We start from the raw sequence: 19,190 nt of genomic DNA, 5'->3' as shown, positions 1-19,190 counted from the left end.
TCAGTTCTAAAGATGTAACTTTCAGTACACACTTGATACATATACAAATAAGCTTAAGGTCAAAAGACACCACCAGTTCAACTCCTACATGTCCACCAGAGTGGGTACAAGTGGCATGCCGGTCCATTCGGGCAACCAAACAAGATTGCAGTTAGTTACAGCTCTGGTGGACGGAATAAAAATGTTTTTGGATGAACCACCAGCAAATGCCGAGGTGTAAGAGCATAGTGAAGGATCCTCCGTGACGACAACCTTTACCTCCGAGCATGCCATGCTGGGGAACTCCAAAAACTTGCATCAGATCAAAGCCTAGGGGGTTTCCCTCACTCCTCGTGGTATTCCGGGTTCTTCTTCAGAATTACAAAGCCCTCCAACGTGGAGGTCAGGGGAATGTACCTGCACGTCACAAGGCAACAGTGGTTAGCTGCCATGGAGGGGAACATATTCAGATGATGAAGAATATGCGCAGTCCTAGTTGAACTTACTTGTCAGTCGCCAATTCTGCTCGCTCCCCCGCTGCAAGCAAGACAGGAGTGGTATGCGTCTGAAAGCCGGTGATTGTCTTAGGTCTTCCTGCCTGTCCAACCACATCAACTGCTTGCCCAACCCGCACTGGAACAGGAAGAGGCTTCAGATCCTCATCCACCGTTAAAAGCATCCTTGGCTGTATTAAGGAAAGAAGAGTTTATCTTTAGCATCAAGTAGCTGTTTCGTCTGGTTACAAAAGTTAGCTGATGAGTATATGCATACCTGCATCGCCAACACAATAATGTAAAGAATGTAGTGATATTTCCCTAGAATGGTGGATTTCATATCAAGGCAGGCGTGCAGAACAGTGACAATCCCTCCAAGTGCCATCCTAAGAATACAAAGGAAATTTTTATCAGATGAATCCAACAATATTGAAGGGAAAAATCAGTGAGTGAAGATAGTTACTTACGGGGAAAGAAGAAACCGGTCGGAATGGTATGGAGAAAGTGTCAGCAAACCCTTCCCAAGGTGTACAAGCCCTTGAGCAATTCTTACCTGAACATATAAAACTGATCAGCATATGCAAGTCTGCAACTCCAATACAAACGGGAAACCACCATAGGGAAAAGGATGCTAAAGGAGCACGGGATATGTACTTACACAGAATAGATGAGCAGCCTCTTTGTAGTAATAACTCGAAAGATTACGAAGCATACCAGCTATTCTGGCATTGTTTGTACCAGCACCAATCAAACCCAATGAGATTATCGCAGCCTAGAGCAAGGTAACCAAGTTATAAGATGAAATGAATTTTAGAAATTAACTGCTAGGTTAAGTAGAAGTACATACCATTGAAACATCAGCATCTGCATCATGACTCAATCTGCTCAGTGTGTCCATTACATTTACCTGATATATAAAAGATATTAGAATTGTCCAAATCAAACATCATACCACTGAAAATGAACCGCTGAATAAGCTCAATTCATAACATGGAGAATATCCCAGTATGTACATGGCAAAATTAACAACTGGCAAAGTGCTTTGATAGTATGTTGCACTTTTGTTACAGTAAATTACATTACATAATTTGGTCATACGCTGAATACGATATTGACATAAAAAAAGCAAGGACCAGCAATCTCTATCATAGGAGGACATAGGATCAAAATGTTCTGCTTTGAAGTGGTGTTTTTTACTACTTGAGCTAAACATTGCATTCTAATGACCTCTCCAACTCTTCACAGTAATTGATCAGGCACAAATTCAACATAAAGATTTCCATAACTTATTACCTTGGGGTTCGAAATACAGAGGATACCAAGAGCAAGAGGAACTGCTCTTCTGATATTCTGCTCGCCATACTGTAAAAGACGTTCAAGTGATCGTACAGCCATTTCAGCTCCTAATTCTTCAGACATGGCAATAAGAGCAATTCCAAGGACAGCTGGGCCTTGGTGTGTTTCGCCTTTCTCAAGATGTTGTGAGCAAATACCAAGAAGTTTCTGAACCTGCATTAAGAATTGGGAAAACGTTGGGAGTCATTAAGACACTGTTTGAAGCCGCTATAAATCAGCAACCATGTTAATAAAGGTATTGAAGGTTTAGTACCTTGAGCACATTTCCTGTTCCAGCATATGCAAGGGACATCAGTGTTACGTCACAATATTTCCTGATCTTCTCATCAAATGTTTTGGAAACCTCCGCAGTAGCCTCGACGCTTTCCTGAAATAGCTCACCGATAGTAAGTTATCTGGATGTATTTAAATTGCCTTGAGAAAATAAATGTGTTATGATGAAGATGTGTGCATAAGACATATAGTATGAAAACAATCGTAACAACTGCAATCAGCTTTCCAGTTGGATACAAGCGATGCTATTCACAAAAGAGTGGGTGAATCCTTAAAAAATTTGTATTCTAAATGGATGTACCCAACACGACAATTTTTTTCGTGCATGACAAACTGAATAAAAATGCAAATGTGGAGTATTTACCTGCTTTCCAAGATATAGAAGGCCAAGCGCAACAGGAAGAAGGCGTATAATTGGCTCTGCCAGCTCGGCCTCACTACGCTCCATCAAGAAAAATATGATGGATTGTGCAATCTCTTCATTGCATGAACCAACAAACACCAATCCCAAAGCAACAGCAGTGAAGACCAAGACCTCAAGTGTTGCTTGGGGGTCTCCCAATATAGCCGATAGTTGCACTCTTAGCTGGAATACAGGAAACCATGTTAGCACAAAATATATTACTGATGATAAGGTAACAGCAGACACAAGCAGCGATTTCCACCTCATCCTTTTGAGAACCAGCATATGCGATACCAAGACCCAAGATTGCACCAATCCGTATGTTTGAGTCATCCTTGTTAACATACTCCATGAGGATAGCAAGTGCCTGGAAACAAATTCTTATTAAATACAGAACTTGCATAATATCAGAGAGGGGGAGAAGAAGCAACTAATAAATTGGAATACATACTGGGTCACAATCATTCTTCACACCGCAGGTGACAACTCCAATACCTAGCAAAGCTCCAGCAACAACATGAGTATCAGTACTGTGCAAGTACTTGTCGAGCTGGGCAAGCCCAGAATCAGTATCCCACAGGAGAATCATTCCCTGCAAGCAATAATTTCAATTAGTATTGACTAGTTATAGCTTAAAGAAACCTTGTTGTTCGACATATAACTAATGATGTGATTGTACCAGGCTAGCTGCTGCACTAGCTTTTCCATGTTCCTTGTTCTTAAATAACCAGTTTCCAGAAGACCCACTACTGGAAGAATCAGATGGAGCAGTCATCAGCTTATCCTGCACAAAGGAACAAACTTAATATTCACCCTTGCCTTGTACGGACCACAAATAACATGTTGTCCACAAAAAACTAACCTGGCCAAATCCAGCATTAACAAATGCATTAACAAATGTTGCAGCCAAATTCTGTCTTGCAGAATCAAGACTGGAGCTGGCACCACGTCCGTCAATCAAATGGACCTAAAGATTAGAAAGTATAAGCATACTTTTATTATGGACTAAAAAGCCTACCACAACCATGAAACTAGTGAAATGTAGGTCACCTTATAAATATCTTCTGGGGATTTTGCCTCCATAACTTCGATATCACGAGCAAGAGTGAGGTACCCCTCGCTCAGCTTGGTGTTATTAACTATTTCTTGCAACATTTCCTTGTCATTTTCATCTGCAGCTATCTCATCATCAATCTCCATGGCCAAACCCTTCAGAAGACGAGAGTTCACAGTCAAAATTTGCAAGGTAAGCTACTTTAAATGTAATACATAAACAATTAATCAAGGTGAAGGGTACAGAAGGAATCAAAATTCGCAGGGAGGTGGAAAGAGGGAAAGGGAGGGAAAGCAAGGAGAGAAATACACACATGGCGTGCAATGATGTATGAGAACTGCTTCTTGAGTACAAGATCATCAGTTGCTGTGTAGACCTGCTTCACATACTGTATGGACTACAAATCATTGAGATGCATGTCAGTTTAAAGGTAATACCTAAACAAATCATACGCTAGCACTTTCAATAATTTTCTGCTCACCTTGTTGTCAAGAAGCAAAGCAATGCGCAATGCACTTGCAAGATCTTCAAACTTCATGTAAATGGTATATGCTATATCAAGTGCTAGCGTGTCATCTGGAGAAGAGAGGAATCTGCAGTTTGAAATTGAGATAGAGCAAAACATTAATTCAAGTCAACTAAAATTCAAAATTATTATTCCAAATCTATAACTAGGAACTTTTTCTAGAAAATATGTACAAGCAATAACTTAGGGAACACATTTAGAGAGAGATGCACAGTGTATGACCTAATCTATAGAGTTGTAAACATACCTAGCCGAACTAGTAAGGTACAAACAAGTTCTTTTGTAGTTTGTTGAGTCAACATGCTCAACTAGCAAATCAAGGTCTTCAACCTGAAAAGAAATACCATACATCAGTATAGCCATTAGTGAATAGCTACTGGTAATGTACTCTGGTTAAAATTGTGCAAGTCAAAATACCTCCATCAGAAGATCTACAGCTTCAGGCTCAGCATTGTGCTATTATACAAAAAATGACAAGAAAACAAACAATGCGTCAATACATCACTACAAAATAATATCCACCATTTAACCACAATTTTCAATGAACAAACCTTCATGTGGAATGAGACAATTTGCTGCACTAGTTCCATTAACTCGTCAATTGGCATGTCATCACCCTGCAGAAATACAAAATTAACAGTTGAGGTTTGAAATATATACACACAAGAAATAGTGAAAAAAACAGAGATCAACTTCTTAGTATGGTTGCAACCATTCGATATTAAAAAAGATAAGTACAAACAACAAATTTGCAGTGAGTAATATAATAATGTGATCCTGACTTGATATTACAATAAGGCGACCCAGTTACTCCCTCCGATTGTTGAAAAGATAATGTTTCGGACACAAGTAAAGTACAACTTCCAAATATTTAACTACTAAAATCCAATCTTTCACTACTAACATCAAAACTTTGACTAATACTATCCTTTAAAATATTTCAGTTAGATAGTCAAAGATCATATCGTCAATCTGCCTTGAATAGAATAGTCTACTTCTGTTTAGCTTTATGAATATATCACAACACATAGTGCTCAAAGTTGAATACTCGAGACTGCCAATTAACTACAGTAGTTACACAAACATGTGATTAAAGCCTACGAGAATGACCAGTAGTCACCAAAATAGTTGGAAGTAAATCACTCATAGCATTGATAAAAAAAAAGGTAATAATATTTATCAAATTATATCAACGGTGTCTAAGATATGGTAGGAAGCTAAGCCTCCTAAGTAAAAAATTAAGGGTTATCGCAATGAGGTACATAGGAGAATAGAGGCCCAAAAAGAGCAAGGCGGGAGTTTCACGTAGTAATGATACAAGAATGAGAGTTCCAACCTGGCGCTTTTGGAATTCTTGAGCGATTTCACCAGCCAGATTCCTGTCATGAGAAAAAGGTTTCAGTGGAATCGAACAATTGTGGAAGTAAATGCATACATCAAATTACAGAACCCACAATGTCCATAAGAGCAATAAACTGAATTCAACAAGGTATTGGAAACTTGGTCAGACAGTTATACAAGTTAGCCATCACAAAAGATAAAACTTAGCAGTCTGAACACATACAGCAACAAGCAGAATGTATACTCAATCATAACCAATATATGTCCACCATAAAGAACCTTTATCCCATCATGCTACAACTAACAAATTGTAACAGTCCTAGGCCATGTTGAGGATCAAATGTCTGTCTAATTCAGACATTAATCTCTTGATGTTCAGTATTTCTATTCCTGGGTATTGGTTTGAATGGACTTCAAGATAAATTCATTAAAGAAAAACTGCAGTTTTGTTCTTACCTGACATATTCATGACCCCAGGAACCTATGTCACCTTCAGAGCCCAACAAACGGTACCTCAGGCTCTCCTGAAACAATGAAAAGGCAGAGGCCAAATTTTAAGCAGAATGAACTCGATTGCCGCTGAAAGGTACTATTAAACTGAATTGTGGCAGAATAGGAACGTGGCAGGCACATACCCTTTCGCCTTCAGCAGACATTGTCAAGGCCAACACCGACAGTATGTCAGCCATGTACTTCTGCAAAACAGTGGAACAGATATATCAGCAATGTCCAGAATGAATATTTAAATCACCGTACAACAAAGGTGCGTGTGTAAAGCATACCTTTAGCTCAGATTCTGGCATACTTTCGTAGTAGGTTTTAAGGGTTCCATAGTGTGGGCGGAGGAACTTCAGAGGCTTGGGGACAGACGTCATCGAGCTTGTAGCTGAACGAATCTCCTGCCTGATAGGGGTGAATATCTCAGTAGCAGCTAACAGAGTTAAAGCAGGAAAACATCGTTTTTCCCAGAAACTACTACAGCGGCAGCACTCCAAAGGCCTTACCAAATATAGATGGAATAAAAGTTTCAAAAGTAAAGCCTAGGCATTCAAGGAATTCAGACAGAGAGCAGAAATCTAAAGTTATGCCAAGCCTAAGGAACGAAACTCCTGCCTCTACAGGTCGAAATATGGGTCGACGGCAGACAAAAGGCTAATCTTTTTTACAAAAAATAGAGTGGCAGCAGTCCATAATACTTGGGCGGATAGATGTAGCTACAGAGGGCAGAACTAGAGCCAGCCCACTCATCGAATTCGCGCGGAGATCGGAAACCTAAACCCACGCGCCGCGAGACCTAGGCACGGAAGAGAATTCGGGAACGAAAAACTGAATCTGTTAGGAGGTCCGAGCGAGGGAAGAGACAGTGGTACCTCATGCTCTCGAGGGCGAGCCTCTGCACGCCGGGATCCACGTCCTGCGCCCGCACGACGTAGAGTTCGAGCTGCTCCTTGAGCGCCAGGTCCTCCTCCGACTGCGCCGACAAAAGCAAAAACAAATCAGGACGGGGGCGGAACAGCAGATCTCGTCCGGCCGGGAGAGACCGAAGGGGGGGAGGACGGAGGGTGGGGCGCTGACCAGATCGTCGTCCTTCTTCTCGTCCTTCTTCTTCCCCTTGGCGGAGGAAGAAGGCTTGGCGGGCGGCGTGGGCTCCGAGGGCGAGGGCGCGGCGGCGGAGGCCCCGTCGTTGGGGTTCTCGGGCGGCGACATGGCTGGCGGGGCGGATTCGGTTCGGCGACGGCGCTGGCGGGCTGGCTAGGGTTCGGGGGGCGAGTGGTACGGAGGCGACTCGGCGCTGCTGCGTGGGGGTTTATTTTCTGGAGGATCTCCGCTTTGCTTTGCTTTGCAGCCGGAGCGGACGCGAGGTGGATGAAGTTGTCACTCCTTTTCTGTTCCGATTTGCCCCTCCCCCAAGTTTGGATCTGGGCCGCCCGTCCTGCGCTTGGGCTCTGTGTTATGAGTCGGTGCGGCCGAACAAATACTAATGATGGGCTGGTTTATTTTCCAAAAAGGATGATGGGCTGGTTTACGCTCAAAATATATTAGTACTGGGCTTGTTAGGAGGAACCACAAATAACAAGAGGACTTTTTTCTTTTCTTTATACTAGGAAAATTGCCCGTGCAACCCACGGCTAAAATGTTGATCAAATGAGACTACATCAATATAGAAAAATGATCCTAGGTATATATGAATTAAATAGATACACAATATTTATGATGTTGCTCAAGTTATATTTTCAAAACTGAGATGTCATTGTAGGCATGCTGCTGAATTATGCTCGGTTGCTTTTCTTGGTGTATCTCTACTATTAAAGGGGATCTGCCGTCGTCGTGATGGTTCGACCAGGCTCGATCCCCCCTGTAGCGCTAAACCTTTCACCGATTTTTATTCATCCCTCCATAAACCAGGTGGCCCTTTCATCGATTTTTTTTCCAACCCTCCATAAACCGGTTCAATACCCCACCTTTCCACCCACGTACGATTTCTCCTCCCCCACCTTCTTTGCATCCCGTTCGAAAAAAGGGGAAAAGGAAAATAGACCACGAACGCACGTCCCAGCGCATGATGCATCCTCATCTCCCGCACCCGTCGCTCCCAATCCTGTCTTTCTCCTCTCTCCCTCCTCGTCCGCCTCTCCCCTCCTTCGACCCAGTCCCATAAAGAAATTCTCCACACCAAACCTCACCGCCATGTCACGTAAGGGACATGAGTGGCAGCGGCGGCATACAGATCTGCGCCGCATACAGATCTGCGGCGCAGTTGAGCGATGATGGAGCGGTGCAAGACCCGGCTGTTGGAGCCCTACTGCAAGGGCATATGATGGCGGCAGCGGCGGCGTCTTGTGTTTGAATTCGTGGTGTCTGGCGGGTCTTGCGGTACGATGGCGGGGTCATGACCGGCAATAGTGGTTGTCGAAGCATATGGCATGCTGCAGCAGTGTCCGGGGCCAGCGTGCATGGTCCACGTTCGACCTAACAAACAACGGCTATCCATCGCTGCTCCCCGGCGACTAGGACGTGCAGCAACGACTCCCAAGAGCACGTGCTGCACCAGCAAGACGGTGTCAACTGGCTAATTACTGACACGAATCCCCTGGAAAGAAAAAGACCATTGAATTTTTTAGTCGTCCTTTCAACCAAATCTTTGCTTGCCAGTTCCAAGACCACGTCAATGTGTTACCGGTACGAATCCCATGTCATATGGTAGTGTCTTCCTTTGATTTGGAAAGAAAGAGGCCATTGTTTTTTTTCCAGTCGTTCTTTAGACCAAATCTTCGCTTGCCAGTTCCAAGACCACATCAATGTGTTCTAATTAGTCTAGGCATTGGAATTTGCATCGGGGAACGACATGGGTTAACTGTAGTATGTTAATTTTTTGTGTGTGTTGCAGCTAAACATATGCTACTGTGTATTTGTGCTCTAACAGTTATCCTGGTTTTCATGGATTTTTTACCAAGCAATGAACTAACTGACATGTCAACTCGGTGCTTTGGGATATTTAAGGTGTAGTTATATTTCGGTGACTAATTACAAGTGTTCTTATTTCTGTCGGCTGTACATGAACATGATAGTTTGTTTAACATTACTTTCGGATTTACTGGAATTGATAAAATCTTCTTTTAGTAGAACTGACATTGATTTCCGGATAATTTAACTTTGTTGTTATTAGGTCTCCTTGATGGTGTCCGACCACAATCATGACAGGTTTGTTGTAGGGATTCTCTCAATTTCTTTTAGCTCCCAATCCCATTTGATGATGCTATGTGATCAAGCTACAAGTTTTGTGAGTATTGAGCTACAAATAATCTTTTCTGATAGTGCACGAAATATCATGAAGGGAAAGAAAAGGTTTAATTAGAAGGCACACCATGATTTGGTGGAGAAGATGAAAGACCTTGTAGAAAATAGGTTTGAAACTCAAACATAGATTCTTAAGTACTCTTTTGGCTGCTATTGCTCTATCCTTCAAACTCCTTTTATGAAAAATTGAAATAATGATGCATCTTTGTAGTTATATTATGTATTTATGCTTAGTTGTTTTCATCTATTTGTTTCTTCACCACCTGTTGGTTCTGCTTTCTAGGACACTTGCCAATTCGAAGCCTTGTCCCAAGTGCAAGCGAACCATTGAAAAAGAAAATACTTGGATGCATGCATGTTTTTTTGATCACGTCCGGAATTGGGGCAATTTTGTGGATTTTTTTTCATTAAATGAACCCCAATCGTTTATTTTCAAAAGTTTTTATTACTAACTTGTGCATGGATTTTTTATTTACATGGACAACATAGCTTTTGCAGCAATCCTTCTTACACACCTTAACAGCAAGGACACATAATATACCATTGGTCCAAAATAAGTAGGTGGAATTTGTCTGTAACAAACTAACAATTCATGACTTTTTCATCTTTTGAATCAGAAGTTCTGAATTTTCATCTTTTCAATCAGAAGTTCTTGATGATTAGCTTTTGGGTTTTCTTCTTGTACAGTAGTAAGTTCCTCTCTATTCTGACCGGAGCGCATCACTGATTACTTACTAATATTTTGAATGGTGTTTTATGCTGCAGGTTGTTTGACATACACAACTAGAGAGTTTTATTTACTAATATTCTGAACGGTGTTTTATGTTGTAGGTAATAGATGGCAATCAATGCTAAATATGTCGTCTTATAAGTTTGTACACGGCCACGCTCGTGTGTGCATAAAGATGGAGTTGCAGGCTCGTCTCCATGACCTGGCCACATGGCAGGAGGCAAGGACCTTCCTAGCTGGTCTCCGTAGCACGCCTGTTCTCACTTCGGCGACGAAGACTGTTGGTTTGGACTGTATGACTTCTTCGTCCGCGAGCTGATCCTCTTCCAATCACAACCTTTTATTCGGGTGATCTAATTTATCCAGGTCAACTTTATTTTGTTTGAAGCATCATGGATGACACATCTATCAATCAACCTATTTGAACAAGAGGGCTAGCTAGAGAGGAAAAATCCCCGTCTTTTTATTTTCTTACCTATGTCTATTCTACTCTTGATATCACTATCATTATGGATGACAATGAGAGACTATGACTTGGTTGTGGATTTTATCTATTCATGTTAACAACTGATTTGTTTATAAATCTATAGCATTTAAGCAAAAGTTTTGCATGAAAAATATACGCAACATTTGTTTCTTGCTTACTTACATACCCTGATGCATGAATGATGTATGGTTGTGCCTACGTTCTGTTTGTTGTCCACTACCATCTTGTAATGGTGAGTTGATGTGATGGACATATAAACACACAACTAGCTGTCGACACATTACATGTTTTTATGATAGTGGTCTATTTCAATGCTAAAAAATGCATTTCTTTACTTATTCTGACTACTAAACAAACACTGCTCTGATGTAAGATTTCTCTTTTCGTCACTGTATTAAGAAGATAAACTCTTATACCAATTATTTCATGTTTCCATTTCTGAAATCGAAGATTGGCTTCTACTGTGTTCAGAGCTATTTATGTGTTCGTACTTTTTATTATTCATGAATAACATATCCAAGGAGACAGAGAGGAAGTTTTATAGGTGAAGACAAACAAAATGCTGAAATTTGGTGACAGTTTAGAATAGTAGTACGGGTTTTCTGATAAAGCTTCATCTCTGCTTATTCTTGGAGTCAGCTGAATAGTACGTTTCTTGGTATATTTCTCATTGCTCATTCCTTGACGTGTAAATTAGCACATAAAAAACACGCGCTAAAAAAATAACGCACCCACGAACGCACGATCCCCTCCTGCGATGCTCCCAATTGAGCCTCCTGGATCGCCGCCCCCTCGCTCTCTCTGTCTCTCTCAAGTAGTCAAGTTGAGACGTGTACACATCTTCTACTCCACCTCGCTCGATCCGCGAGCGCAACCGACGCCGCCGCGATCGATCCCCGGGATCCATGTCCATGGCCGCCGTCACCAAGAAGAAGAAGGTCATCATCGACACCGACCCAGGGATCGGTCCATATCCACCCGTCCCTCGTTCCTCCCCATGTCTTATCGATCTATCATGTCCCACCCCCTAACCAATCTCGCATTGTTCGCAAACCCGCGGTGGGGTGGATGAACCGCAGATGACGTCATGGCCATCTTCGTGGCGCTAAGGTCGCCGGAGCTGGAGGTGGTTGGCCTCACCACCATCTTCGGCAACGTCTACACCGCCCTCGCCACCCGCAACGCACTGCACCTCGTCGATCCACTCCACTCCCCTCCCCGTGTTCGACTCTCCGTTCTCACGAATGGGTCTTTTCGATGCTAATCGAACCGATCTCTAGCTTGATTTCAGCTGGAGACCGCTGGGAGGACCGACATCCCCGTCGCGGAGGGTTCCCATGTAACAATCAAGGTACCCTCAATCCATTACATCATGTATGTATCAATGTATGTGTGTGTTTGTCTGTATGGCATCTCATTCAGTCAAAATTTATGACATCTCGATCGATCAAGTGTTTGCTGACTTAGACTGAATGTCTGTGCGCTTCACCGTGAATAAAATTCAGAAAGCCACCAAGCTACGGATTGCCAGCTTCGTCCACGGTTCGGATGGCATCGGCAACCAGAACTTCCATCCACCGCCCGGTAAGGCGGTGGAGCAGTCCGCCGCCGCCTTCCTTGTCGAGCAGGCGAACCTCTACCCCGGACAAGTAACCGTCGTCGCCCTCGGCCCCCTCACCAACCTCGCGCTGGCCGTCGAGCTTGACCCTTCTTTCCCCAAGAAGATTGGGCAAATCATTATCATGGGTGGTGCTTATTCAGTTAATGGAAATGTCAACCCTACAGTTGAGGCAAATGTGAGTCAGTCCTGTTGAATTTGGAGAAGAGTGCACCTTCGTGTTTTAGAGCATCGTTTACATATTCAAAGCTGCAACTCCGATAATTCATCACATTGACTTCACTCGTTAATTGGCTTTCTTCATTAATAGATATTTGGCGATCCTGATGCGGATGATATAGTTTTTACCTGCGGCGCTGATATTTTGGCCATCGGAATTAGCATTACGCACCAAGTAATCCTTTCTGGTAATTCTCTTGCTGCCGAGAGCTGTTATTATACCTTGTTACTTTTGAAACCTTGTTATGTATAAGAGCTGAAAACAGCAACATGATGCTATTTGTGGTTTTCACACATAGTATTCTTCTTTCCTCGTGATTACATGTATTAACATGCCTGCATTTTGCTACAGTTAATCATACAGTGCTTAATAGCAACAGTGCGAACACTTGATTAACAACAACAACAAACGCCCGAGCCCTCACCTTGTTGCCTCCACCAATCCCCCATGGCCTAGACCTCCTTTAGCCCTCGCTACTATGTGTCCGTCATGGTCGACGGCGGAGCATGCAAGGCAAGCGCTCGAACCAAAGCACATCGATTGGGAGTCGCTGGCGCCAACCATGATCCTTTGCGGCGGGCGCCTAATTATTGGAGTTTTCCCTCCCGCGGCCGCGCCGCCCAGCCATCCATCGACTTGGACCCCCTAGAGGGATGTTGCCGGTGTAGAATGCTTTTGCAACACTGTGGGTTGGGGACCGAGCGACGAGGCCAGTGACAGATTCCAGTCAGGGGGTTGCTCAGCTAGCGCAGATACAAGCTGCACAAGAATGGAACAATTTGATTTAAGGAAGGCAAAGGTACTATAAACTTTAGTACTTCTAATTACTAGCTTCATTTGATCATTTCTAATTCTCTGCTATTAATTTGCTCCTACACGGTGAAGCTTAGTTTGATTACCAACGGAGTGTGTTATATTATATAATGGTATTTATAGCTTTTTGAACTGGTTGGTGCAGGATCCCTTTACAAGAATTCACAAGTGATATTACCATCCAATTTGGGGAGAGAAGCTTCAACCTGCACAGGGTAACCAACCAACTCCAACTTGGATTCTTACCGTGCGCGCTTAGAAATCACATGGAGTCCACAAAAAATATGAGTTCTGATGACAACTCGTGCAGCTTCCACTGGCACACAAATGTGGCTACATAAGGAACTGGTGTCGGGGGACAATGGTGGCTACGACGGCGTGGGCGTGGCGCCCAAGCCCGTGGATGACTGGTGGGCCGACAAGCTGGATAGTGGCATTTTAAACCGTACTCTTTGGTATAAACCTCATGCATACACTTTGATGGTTTCTGTGACATGATTTCAGTTCTTAGGTAAAACTCAGTTCTTGAAATGTAAGTCATTCTGTACATTTTTTTAGTTGAGGAAGAGAGAGCTTGTAGCTGGTTATGGGTGGGAGCTCATGTTCTCCCATGGAGAGCCTGTTCGCACAATCGAGGAGTGCAAGAAGAAGGGAGGAGGCACTCGTGCGGGTTGATCCAGGAAATACACCATATTGAGCAAGGTTAGACTAAAGTTTCTGAATTCTTTATTAGAATTCTTTGGAGCTGGAAGAAGTGCACGCATATGAAAGAAGGTAATGCAAGCCAGAGGCACATATGAAGACCGCACAGAGAAGCAGTGAAGGAACATGAGGACCATCATCAAACTTTACCTATTTGTGTTTCGGATGGGACTTACATGTGGATTAAGAGACATGATGATCGCCAAGAATGGAGGGAAGTGGAAGAAAAATATTCCAGTTTGTGAACGGATTTTGAAAGAAGACCAATTAAATCAATACATGGTCCTAAAATTTCACTCAGTGACTTTGAAAATAAATGATATGGCATTCAATACGCACTTAGATTATTTCTCACATGTCTCTGGTTCCATCTGATGGGCAAGCATGTACCATTGAAATTCTCTAAAGTTTCTATATATCCTTACAAGATTTCTGTAAGAATTCATGCATTTTTTGTTTTCATCTTCCTAAACCAGTATGTTTATGACTTTATGCAACGCTTGCTTTGACCAGACAATGACAATATGTTCAGCTCAAGAAAATCGCAGGAAGCATTTTTTTTGAATGGCGTGGTAGTCCAAAAGACAAATACTTGAAAAACATGCACCTACATATGAACCTTACCGATCCATAAAAATAACAAATGACAAATAAGAGCGACCTTATCATGTCATAGTGAAACTACATGGAATAAAAATAGTGTGATGACACTGAAGCTAGAGCAAGGAATATATACTAAGATAAAAGCGGAGGAAGAGCAAATTGGTTTTGTCGGGTAAGATAAATAAGATGTGTGTCGAGAATTTTCAACACTGTTATGTTGTTCCGTGGCAACGCACGGGTATTTCTTGATCTTTATATTATGCAGCTGCCTATCTAAATATCTTAACTATGTTCTAGCTTTTGAGGTTCGTGGAACCTAATAAACATTACCTTTATTTAGAGAAAGTAAAATGTCCTTCTTTATTCAAACATTTTTTATACTCATTGTAGGATTTTTCTCTGATTATTTTTCTGTCATTTCTACATTCAGTGTTTTGTTGTGTCTCAAAGTTGAGCTTTTTAAAAGTAATCAATTGTATGTGTTGATGCTTTGTTTCTAAGATGTATTCGCAAGTGATATTCATATATTTTTTTGCCTCTCTATGTAATCAGAGGAATGAAAATATGATTCAGTTCTGAATTTGATATTAGGCAGCGTAACGAGTATATGGCCCTCTTATGAACTTGTATTCTTTGTGTTGTGCACTACATCTCGGACAAAGGAGGCAATGGGAGAAAGAGTAGGTGCTTGGTTGTTGGAAAAGGGAAAATAGGAAGAAGGCCATCAATATTTAGCGTGAATAAACTGAATGCATGCATTGCTTGACATTTGTGTTCATTAAAGGTGCTGTCAATTCACTAATGTCTCTACCATCTCTATATTTTGACCCGTGACAGCGTACGGGCATTCAACTAGTTCTCCTTAGCTAGAAGAATTGGTGCAGAGTGACCCTACGTTGGTGGTTTACACAAAAATTGGATGGAAGGCTAGAAGAATTCAAACCAGCCGGTTGACAAGAATGAAGTTCTGAATATAAAACAATGATCGAGGACATATTCTTGGGTCATATAAATTTGGAGAGTACCGGAACAAATTTTGAAGCAGTACATCATCATTGATAAAACACCGTGAACAAAATGAAGCTGATACGGAAAACCTCCCGACTGTGCGAACTGGGGCATCGGGCCAAGGCTAAAGGTGTTGGGAGCGGCGTCCCTGAGCACCAACAATCCCTTCCTTGTCCTGTGACAATGCACAAAATAGCGATTTAGTTAAATTTCACTATTTGAGGTAGTCTAGCCTGCCAACTTAACCAATGCAGTAGCTGTCTTTACAATGCCAAGTGAAGAAAAAGAAGTTTGCAATACATGATTATTTTCTCAATTCTGGTCACAATAGTAATAGACATGACAAGAATATATTCACAACAAAAGAATTATATTCTGGTCATAAGAATTATTTTATGGATGTGTTATTTGAAACAGAAGATAGGTACCTTCACTACAACAACTACAACAGTGAAAAGCATAATGGACGGATGTGTGATTTGAAACAGGTCATAGGAACCTTCACTACAAGAATGAAATGTCCATTCTATGATTGTCACAAACAGAGGGTGGCTCCCTTTCCATTTTGTAACCACTACATACTCTCAAGTTACTTCCTTTCTGTCGACATTTTAACCATGCCCGTCATTTTTGGTTCTGCTTTTTTGCCGCCACTGGCACACCTAATTCACAATTTTGTTTTGACTACGGTTCCCACCAACAGCCATTGGATGGGAATAAAGGATGCAGACCACACAACCATAGTAGCCTCACATTTGGCAGCCACACATGGAGACAGAAGAAAAGATGAGGAACAACATATGCATGTATGTTCTTTCCATTCAGAGAGCATTTCAAATAGGTGTTCCATCCTATGAATGTCATATAATTAGATCCAAGGATCAAACAGTGTATAAAAATACAACATATTACAACTTATTACTAATTTGTTTTTTGCTTGATGTTGTCATTGTTAATATTTTTGCAGAAATGTAAAAAGCATGTGTACTCAAAATCTATCGATTAACCTAAAGTAGTATGCGACGGGTTCCGAAATAAATGTTGGTATGTAACACCAGTGGCCAAGGAACACTACATTAGTAACACCGGTTCATTCTCCTCAATAACAAACCTTCAACTAAATCCTTCTTGGTACGGAAAGGATGTTATATTAAACATCCAAGTATCTTAAAAGCAGGTTTGAGCACCTCACATTGCTGATGTTGTCCGTCACTCCTAAGATAATTAAACAGAATAAGGAGCCATAAAACCTAATCAGAAAAAATAATCTAAAATCTAATCCTTATTAATTATTGATAAGGTTAACAAGAGATGATAGACCTTTGTATGCTAAAAGGCAAGAAAAACAATCAAGAAAATAACAAAAGGAGCCTACATAGTCATTGAGTCCAAGATCAGTCTACGCATTGTCCCTTGTTAAAGCCTGATTTTTTGTGTTTGCAAGATTCTTGTATTCTTGTAAAAATAAATAGGAAGATTGTGTGATAACTTATAGTGAAAAGGCAAACCCATAATCTCTAAGAACATGCAGATACTATTGGATTACTATGGTTGTACAAGTCACAATGCAAATTAACTCACCTCTTTATTCGGTTGTTGTAGTTTTGAATCACATACTTCTCCATGCGCCATGTGATCTGGGTAGTTCAGAAGGAGAAAAATGTGAGCATATGTTTCAACGGGAGGACCACCATGAAAATTTAAGTTGTGTAAGCTTACTGATAGATGCCGATGGCGGCTTTAACGCGAGCATATACTTACTTATGCAACTTGATTCAATCACACAACTTACATACTTGATGATGTCAATTGTTGCCCAGACGAATCAAAACTAAAAAACTACTAAGGAAATCATTGGAAAAGAATGAAAGTGGACAAGAGTATTTGCTACTAATATATGAAAACCACATAAATAAAACTTAGAATACACCAGATCCATACATTATGCCGTGTTAGCTACACTCGCGGCAAAGATTTGCAGTTCAGAAGACAAACCAAAATTTACAGAGGTGGTGCCCGCTTCAGAGTAGGACATGGAGTAGTAGAGAGTAGATGTAATTTACAGTGCCGAGACGAATCCAGGGGCATCACCCCTCGGCCCGGCGAGTGTCCTGTAGATATACAGCTTTTCCACCTTCTTTGCATCACAAGCGCCTCCATCCGCCTGGCTGACGACCTCGACGTTGAGGTTTGGCATGGTTGCCGCGAGGGACCTGCAACCACCCAGGGTGATGTCGCACGATGACATCCAGATAGAGCCCATCGCCTCGTACCTGTGCATGCCTGCAAGAAGCGCCGTGTCGCCAAATGAGCAGTTCCTCATCTCCAGCTTCCTCAGATTCTTGCAGCCGTTGAGCACGTAGATCATGCCATCATCACTATCTCCTGCAAACGCGACAGAGAGCGTCTCCAGCCTCTCCGCGTACATGCCGATGTACAGGAACACGCTGTCCGTGAGAAGGCCGGACATAGATAGACGCATGAGGCCCTTGCATGACCGGACGATTGCCCCGAAACCCTCGTCCAGTGGCTGGCCTATCACCGCATCTACTCACCCATGCAGGCAGATCCGCAGTCTGAAGGACGTGATTCGCGAGCAATTCTTTGCCACCGTAATCAGAGCAGAATTAGTCATTCGGCTGCAGGAATAGAGAACGGAGCTTAGCTTCCGACAGCCTGAAGATACTGCAACCAGCCCTTCCTCTGTCACATCAGTGCTTGCTAACACATCTGCATTTGCAGGAATACCCTCAACTCTTGCAGCTCCAGGCAACAAGAGGCTACAACCTTCAATCCTGCATCGCCAATGTGATCTAGTACCTAAAACCATTAAGACAAGGTGAAATAAAACATTTTATAAGAAGACACAACCAGCAAGGACAAAACCCAAATGACATCTTCACCAGATTTAGAACAGAAATGTTGAAGGCCATGTTCATAGTTATGAAGAGCAATGGTAGCAAAGGGGCTCCAGGACAATCTGAAAACTCAAAACATCAGCACATGATTATGGTATATTTAGGGAAAAGTGCCAATGTCAGCCTCTCAGGTTGACATATAGCTTTTACTAATCAGTTGCCAAGGCATCGAGGCGACAAACAAGGACCCTTCAACATAATGAACTGCTATATATAGCGATTGTTGTGTTTGTGTATGCCATTCATAACCAAACAATTTGTCCAGGTAACTGAGAAAAGTACGATACTTATTAATGGAAAGATTCCAAGGAAGGTTTCTTCTCCACCCAACAACAGATTTGAAGTAACAAATGGTATACAGAGTACATACAGTGCTCAATTATTTAGCATCTGAAGATACTACGATTATGAGTAACACTCACCGTTCAGATTACCACCAACATTCAGAAAGCATGCAACACCACTCTTTACATATGCAGGGAGCTCAGTCAATGGAATGCCTTTCAAATTAGAGAGGAACGACAGGAATTAGAGAGGAACGACAGGAGTAGCAAAACAAAAAGGACCTGCATAGTTCAACATAGCAGATTTGGAGTGCACAAATAGGAGAAAAACCAGTGGATCGAGTGAACAAGGATACAACAACCATGAGAAAACTCCATAGCATCGTAAGGTACCAAACAAGACGGAGCGCAGCGGGGCGCGGGGCGAGCGGGATCGGCGCGGAGAGTAGGGCGCTACGGCGGCCGAGCGGGGCGCGACGCGGGGCGGGGGCGAGCGCAGCGGGGCGCGGGGCGAGCGGAAACGGCGCAACGCGGGGCGAGCGGGATCGGCGCGGAGAGGAGGGCGGCGGTTGCAGGGCGGCGG

General features: G+C 42.4%; 3 protein-coding genes across 3 annotated transcripts; 1 reads left to right on the top strand and 2 right to left on the bottom strand.

The window, feature by feature from the left end:
* On the bottom strand, window positions 1–7,280 carry LOC123403294 (26S proteasome non-ATPase regulatory subunit 2 homolog A-like). The gene is made up of 25 exons (XM_045097246.1): window positions 7,002–7,280; window positions 6,797–6,897; window positions 6,209–6,329; window positions 6,062–6,121; window positions 5,883–5,950; window positions 5,422–5,464; window positions 4,637–4,702; window positions 4,503–4,541; window positions 4,333–4,415; window positions 4,041–4,152; window positions 3,873–3,956; window positions 3,556–3,714; window positions 3,368–3,472; window positions 3,185–3,289; window positions 2,957–3,097; window positions 2,768–2,872; window positions 2,467–2,688; window positions 2,083–2,196; window positions 1,767–1,982; window positions 1,321–1,380; window positions 1,132–1,245; window positions 941–1,026; window positions 751–859; window positions 486–664; window positions 1–396 (listed from the first exon to the last, which is right to left on the bottom strand). Exons 1-25 carry the CDS (start codon window positions 7,131–7,133, stop codon window positions 324–326), a joined length of 2,697 nt encoding a protein of 898 aa, XP_044953181.1. The 5' UTR covers window positions 7,134–7,280; the 3' UTR covers window positions 1–323.
* Window positions 7,281–11,520: 4,240 nt separating this feature from the next.
* Window positions 11,521–12,536, top strand: LOC123403295 (probable uridine nucleosidase 2). The gene is made up of 4 exons (XM_045097247.1): window positions 11,521–11,636; window positions 11,733–11,792; window positions 11,947–12,237; window positions 12,370–12,536. Exons 1-4 carry the CDS (start codon window positions 11,529–11,531, stop codon window positions 12,529–12,531), a joined length of 621 nt encoding a protein of 206 aa, XP_044953182.1. The 5' UTR covers window positions 11,521–11,528; the 3' UTR covers window positions 12,532–12,536.
* A 4,752-nt stretch (window positions 12,537–17,288) lies between these two features.
* On the bottom strand, window positions 17,289–18,379 carry LOC123403296 (transport inhibitor response 1-like protein Os11g0515500). Its single transcript, XM_045097248.1, has one exon. It carries the CDS (start codon window positions 17,885–17,887, stop codon window positions 17,465–17,467), a length of 423 nt encoding a protein of 140 aa, XP_044953183.1. The 5' UTR covers window positions 17,888–18,379; the 3' UTR covers window positions 17,289–17,464.
* Between the last annotated feature and the right edge of the window lie 811 nt (window positions 18,380–19,190).

This window comes from Hordeum vulgare, chromosome 6H (assembly GCF_904849725.1).
Source record: "Hordeum vulgare subsp. vulgare chromosome 6H, MorexV3_pseudomolecules_assembly, whole genome shotgun sequence".
NCBI classification, from domain to species: Eukaryota; Viridiplantae; Streptophyta; class Magnoliopsida; order Poales; family Poaceae; genus Hordeum; species Hordeum vulgare.
This window is presented reverse-complemented; position numbering and strand designations above follow the sequence as displayed.